The 7,244-nt window shown below is 36.1% G+C and overlaps 1 protein-coding gene across 1 annotated transcript; it reads right to left on the bottom strand.

Moving 5' to 3' along the window:
* LOC107613133 (autophagy-related protein 18f) lies at positions 1,562-7,239 on the bottom strand (the record flags this gene model as incomplete). Its single annotated transcript, XM_016314986.1, is given in 8 exon segments — positions 1,562-1,929; positions 2,041-2,408; positions 2,621-2,787; positions 2,883-3,686; positions 3,777-4,010; positions 4,272-4,691; positions 4,776-5,240; positions 6,700-7,239. Coding segments are annotated over 7 exon segments (2,655 nt in total). The 3' UTR covers positions 1,562-1,929; positions 2,041-2,068.

The raw sequence follows: 7,244 nt of genomic DNA, 5'->3' as shown, positions 1-7,244 counted from the left end.
CTACTTCATGTATAACTGTGTAGGTCAAGGAACATTTTACATTTCTTTGTTTTTTTTAAAAGATATCTTTGTTTTTTTAATTACAATAGCCTTTTGGACCCTATAGTATTGTTGGTTACCTAAACTAGTAATATTATGATCTCATTAACATTTTTGTGGGTCTAATCATTACAATCACAACATTTTTTTTGGGTGTAATGATTACAGATAGAGATAGTATAAATGGGTGCAATAGAACATGGAGGCAATTAGGCCTCATATACTAATGTTGATATGGTTGTGTTTGTTTTTGAGAACAGGACAATACATTGAGAACAGGACAAGACAAGATACTAATGAACAGAGACACAAAATTTTATATTTTTGTATTCTGTTTAGTGATAAACTAGAACAAATAATAAAAAAATTAATTTATTCTCATTTTTTTTTATTCAAAAAATTTAAGATGAAAAATATAATAATAAAAAATATAATTATAAAAAATTAACAAGAATAATGAAAGAAAAAATGAAAAATAAGTTATGTCCCTTATTAGTGTCTCCGTGTCAGGATGGACACAAAATACACTAATTCAGTGTCTCTAAACACATTGTCTTTGTCTATGTCTCCTCTGTCAAACACGATTTTGTGTTCTGTGTCCCTGTCTTAGTGTCCTGTCTTTATAAACAAACGCAGTCTAAAGGTTGTTGGCTTGCCCTTATAGCTCCCGGAAAGAAAAAAAAGAGAATAGAACTTAGAAACTGATTAAAATGTTAAAATTTAAGAATATCTAATTAAAATTTTAAGTAGTTACCTTGTGATCAAGTTTGGAAATTCTGATAATTAAATCCCTTTTCAACAATACAATTAGGAGGTGAAGTGAAAATATTCCTAAGACTAGGTAGAAGGGCCAATTTGGCATGCAAGGAAAGCTTGAATGGGAATGACTTGCATTGGAGGAAAAACCAAGTGTCAAGATCCTTCATCCTTGGCTGATTGAGCTGTCTATTGTGTAACAAGGTTATATGGAACATGACCAATATGTAGATTCCTAGTTAAGGTTTTTGACCAAGTAAGGATTGTAAATAGCATCTACAGTGATAAAAATTGTGATTCTTGAAAATGACAGCATTTGCATTACAAATATCAATGTTTTGCATTTGTATATCATCACTTATGGAGTGTGAGTTTGAATTTTCATCATATGGAACCCCAAAATTAAGGTTTGAACAGGAAAGGAGGTTTTATCCAAGCAAGTAAATTTGTAATTAGAAAATCAAACATGTTAAAAGTATAATCACATCATATATGCCACTTAGCGAGTGCAAGTTGTAGTACACATTTAAAATGTGAGTAATTATTACTTTAGAACAATATTTAACACCTAAGACAACACAAACACATTAGTAAATATACAAAAAAATGTGTTTAGAACTAGAAACAGATGCATAAAACAATGTTAACAGACATGTTTTATACTAGCTATTATAATTGGAGAGTTAAGGCCTCATAAACTCTCATCATGAGGATTTCTATACTTCTCATGTGATACAAGTTATTCATCAGTGTAAATTACGAGCACTTAGCATATAAGTTATCTCTATTATTATTATTAATATACAACTTTATATGTTGCTTAAGAATTACAATTGAAAGCCACAGTGTAGTGATAGGGGAAACCAATGTAACTTGAATAGAAGAATGAAAATAGAAAGGCAAGTTACAAGGTGATTCTATTATTTACACATTACAACTAATTATTGATATACATCTGTCTGTTATTTACAATGTGAAGAGAAAAAGGAAAAGGAAAAGGCAACAACATAGTATCCACAATTTTTGCATCGTAGTCAATCCCCTACTCCTCAAACTTCTCTACCTCTTCAAGCATATTATATATCAACATTGTTAATTAAGCCTCCAGTGCCAAATCAAAGAATATTTTCAAGCCTAAATGAATTGCAAGGGAAGCCAACAAAACACATCATCAGCAAATATAGCAACAAGTTCAACATATTATTTTCATGTTGGAAGATTCTACATCAGAAATGAAAATGTTACCTTGAATCAAATTCGTCGCTGTCTTCCTTTAAAATGATTCTTCATTCAGAGGCCTTGTGTTACTATTTACATACATGAGCTGGGCCTCCATGTTTAGATGCTCCTTTATATTATTTACAATCTCATGCTGAGTATTTGGTTTGACAGTGTCATTGCTATTTACAAAGGCCCCCATTTCAGGCAGCGCAAAATGAGCATCCCACTCGGTTCCTTCAGACTCGCTTTTAAATTCAGCAACATCGCCAACAGAATCGGTAACATATTCAGGAGATCCCAAAACAGCACCGGGTGAAATCCTGCCATTATTAGACAGTGATGAAGTTTGACGTGACAGTTGTTCATTAGTCTTGTTATCTGTAGCAGTAGTCCTACAAGACGGCCATAATTTTAGTTATCCATCAAGAATCAAGCCAGTGAAATTCCTTCATCAAACTAGACTACTTAACAGCAAGCATTAGTTTTCGTACAAATTCGGGTAACGATATGCTAGTTAAGTATTACAATAAGCAGCACACCGACATTTAATACCTAAAGCTTTTGACCTATCTAAACTAATTATTAAATTAATTTGTCATCAAACCTTGTTTGTTGCACTCTCGGGGTCTGTATATAGTCAAAAATTGGAATCAAGTCTTTCGACCTAGATTCAATCATGCGACTTGGAAGCTTTTCGATCTCAAATTCGCCTCCTGAAGATGCTGCTTCATTCATTATGGCAGATTCTTTTGATATTGAATGAAAATATATCTGGTTGACAAACAGGATTATGCATTTAAAATTTTAAATGTTAAAGCAAAAGGCAAAATCAAACCTTAAAATCAGTCCAAATTAAGATGATATACCTCTGGGTTTGCCCACAATGGTCTCTGAGCAGGATGCATTTGCAATTCAGCTTCTGAAATATACAAATGATGCTGTTCCTCAAGAGAGAGATTCATTTTCTTGACCCCATTCTTGATTTTAGGGCTGACGAGGTTGTCCACCTTCACTTCCTCAGGATATATTTTGTTGCTATCGGAAATTCCACTCTCGCCATATATGTCAACATTATCTTCTCTCCGACTATGTCTCTGACATATATTCCACTTGTGGATAGCTTCCACTACTAATCTTGCCTCAGTTTGCGGAATGGATTCATAAGCCGGGGTTATTCCTGAAACAATGGTCGAATCTTGACCATTTATTGTCCGCAAAGCATATTGTATCATGGACCCAGTAGGTGAAAAGACCAAAAGATGATTCTTTGCCTTGGAATGGTTCCCGTCAACATATAAGGCATTACGGAAAGATGAAGCAATAGCACCAGAGAGCAAACTCTTCCTCCCAGCTGCAGCTGCAGCAGCACCACTTACCGCTCCTCTCCAGCCATTAGCTCCATTCCTAATTCTGCTTACTACAGAAAGTGTGATTGGAGGCCCAGAGACGATAAGGCTCTGCTGCTGAGGCACTACTGAACTATGAGACCTGCGCATTGCTTGATTAGTCATAACTCCCATTCCATTATTTTTGGGCATAGGATTATCATCATAAGATTGAATATCTACATATCCTCCTTGAGGATTTATGGCAAATAGATGGCTAGTGCCCCTTGAGGAACTAATCATAATCCACTTGCTATCATTGCTAAAACTGATATCTTGTATAACCTGAAAAAGCCACAACAAGGAGAGTGATTATGAAAAGAAGAGTGATTATGATTTAAACCCAAGGCCAAGTGGGAACAAAAATGCACTGACCGCATTTGTGAAGCCACGTTGTAGCCTGTATAGATGAACATAGGAAAGACCAGCGTCAGATACTGATGAATTTTCATGTCCGGGAACTATCTTAAAAACATTGATATTATGCCCCTGGACTGAAGCAGTCACTAATATGGTGCCACTAGGATCAAAACATAGAGCAGAAATGGGACTCTTGTGGGCCCGGAATTGGGTGATGACGTTTTTTGTAACAATATCTCTAACAATGACCTGAAAGGAAAAAATAACAAAAGTATCCTTAGTATATAGCAATGGAGCTGCAAAGACAAAATAATGATGCTTCCACCCTAGGTAAAGTAACATGTAAGCCTCAAAAGCACTAGCAAAGTTGCAATAGACTTCTGAAGACACCAGATACGGTTTCAATAACAATATACTTTAAGGTACAGTCATAGGCTAGCAAAGCACAGACTAGTACATGGAACATGATGATATACGAGTAAAGACAAGATCAAGAACAATGATATTCACCATTCCAATGTTATCGGCATCTGTTGAATGGCCATTAGTGATTCCATTGCCCTTTGGGCCAGAATTTACAGATTGTAATGAACCATTGTTATCAGAGTAGTATCTGGAAAGTTTCTTGTACCCAATATCTCCAAGGGTCACAATTCCTGAAGCAAGCTGCTTGCTGGACTCTCTGGCATAGTGCGCAATTAAGCTCCCATTTGAAGAATAACCAGGAAGGCTTGAAGAATGTGTCAGCTGTTGTGGGCTGACATGCCCAGAGGCAGAGACTACAACCGGGCTTCCACTATATGCTAGCCATCTTGGACCCACTGCAAGTGGTCCGTAGCCTATGCTACCAGAACCGGGACAGCTCATGACTATAGGATTGGTAAGTAACGTATATTCCCTTTCTAAAGATGTAGCATCAAAACAGTGTATCTGTGAAACAATGACTCCATTAGTTATTTCAAGAAAGCAGGTATTGAAGGCGATTGATAAACAAAAATAAAAGAGAAAGTATACCTGAGTGGATTGAGCTACAGCAATTACTCGAGAACTGCACCTTACCGAATAGACAACTGATCTAAATTTCAGTACATGGACATAAGCATGGGATTTCATAGAATAAAACTGAACAGTGGTTGGCAGATAGTTGCCATTCATTTGGTCATGTGAGTTCGAAGTCCCCCCATTGTAAGGGGCATTTGACCCATCCTGAACATTGGTACCACTGGCAAAGAATCCATCGGTACAAACTACCAGCAGTGGGCGGCTATTTGCAAACTTGTCTTCTGATCTCTTTGATGCAATTGGATTTGGAACCATTTGCATAAAAGAAACAGGACCATCATGTCTGGAAACCACGTCACGTACATTGTTTGATTCATCAACATGCCAAACCTGGAAGCCAGAACGATAGCCTAGAAGAAGTACCTGCTGCAAGATTCCACCCTTGCTCTCCAACTTGTCAAATCCCGCCCAGATTACCTATGCGAATTTAGAATTGAAATCAGACATCACTGCTAGTAATAGATTGGAAATGTGAAAGGATAGAATAATCAATTATTGTCCACTAATAAGAAAGGAATAAACATTATTGATGTCACATCCAAGAAATCAGATCCAGCTGTGCTGAGAAATTGTTACATCAAGAACATTATTTTGATGTAATTAAGGATAGCAGTTCTCTAGACACTCACTTGAATCTTGATGGATCAAACCATTAAAATTTACATTCCCTTTCCAACAACTAATCCACTAGTCCAAACAAAATTCATCAAACAGCTTGACTATTCCAATAGCTAAGTTAACTTGATTGGCAATTGCAAAACTTACTTTATAATTAAAGTTAACACAAAAATATCTGAATGTAATTTTATTGTACCATATGTATGCAAGACATCAACGACATATTACATTCAGTTTAACTAAACCAACCCAATATAAAGAAAAGGAGTTAGGTAAATCGGTCAAATTCAGAATCCATTATCATGACACATTAAGTTCGTTTAAGAAGATTAATATGGATATCCCGAATGAGGTACAAAAAATTGGTGAGCTACAAGAAATTTCAAATCTCAAAAGATCTTTAGTTCTAGTGTGATCATGCAAGGTCAAAGTTCAAAAAAACAGGCAAGCTGTACAACCACAAAGGATGCCTTAAAATTAAGATAACTGTGTCCTTAAAATTAAGATAACTGTCTATCCAAATTGCAAAAACCCGTTGCACTACTCTCTTAAATAGTCCCTGCATCAACATGTTCAAAATTCTATCCTACAAAGTATCATTGCAGAATAAACACAACGAATAAACAAGGCACATGCTCACCCACAACTTCATAAAATAGTAACAGCAAAACTTCATCAGCAAGTGCACTAGTGAGCCTAATTTCCACAGAATAAAATCTTCACCCTGGACAGGCCCAAAATGAAGAGTTGCAGTTGCACACAACATACTACAAACTCTCTTTAAAAATATGCACCATAGCTCCTTATTCAAGCACAAAACAGTACTAAAAAGCTAAATTACTAATTAAAAGGAACTGAAATGCCAACAGAGTAAAGCAACTACATTCAAATATGCAATTGGGTTTCTAAGTTCTAACCAAATATCCATCCATTTAAACCTGATGAAATTGAACTCTTCACTGTAATCTGTAATCAGCTTTTGACACAATCACTTAACAATTTATAACACTTAAATCGCTCCCTCCACCCACTGTTGTGCCAGATTGACAAAATTGGTACAATTAAAAATCAATATATTCAGACATAAGTTACATACAAGTACATTAATTCTTGGATATATCAATTCGGTAATACCATAAAGGGACACCAATAAATGCAAACCAATTAACATCATCAAAATCTAAACTCATCATAAATTAATTACCATGACCAGTCTAGCAACTATCCTCAAAATCTATAGAACTCTTCCAACACATACCTGATCATGGTCAGCATCATCATCCCTATCAACAATTGATGAAGCAACCGATGCGGCCGAGCGGGCGACAGTTGAAGCTCCAGAGGAAACAATCCTTAGGTAGCTAGAGATAGCACGAAAGGAGCTGGGAATAAAGCCATTGGTTCTACCAACAGCAGCAGCACCACCACCACCAACACCCTGATGAAGAACTTGTTGTTTCTGTGAATCACTCCTCATCCCCATAACCAGAGAGAGAAATATAGCCACTCACCAAAAACACAACAATCACAGATTCTTCAAATTCACCTTCAAACATTCACAACCCTCCCAAAATGTGCACCCTCCCCTTTAATCCATCAACACATCTTCACCCTCTTCCACCATGGACAGCACAAAAAAAGGGAAAAGAAAATTCACATAAGTGCCTCCATCTCCTTCAATTTTTCTAAAAGCTTCCAAATTTTCAATTGAACCCACCAAATTCACAACAAACCCAAATCAAAACACGATTTCAATCCTCCAAAATTTTCCTCTTTTGTCTTTTTCTGGTTTCCGTATCAACA

Source organism: Arachis ipaensis, chromosome B08 (assembly GCF_000816755.2).
Source record: "Arachis ipaensis cultivar K30076 chromosome B08, Araip1.1, whole genome shotgun sequence".
NCBI classification, from domain to species: Eukaryota; Viridiplantae; Streptophyta; class Magnoliopsida; order Fabales; family Fabaceae; genus Arachis; species Arachis ipaensis.
This window is presented reverse-complemented; position numbering and strand designations above follow the sequence as displayed.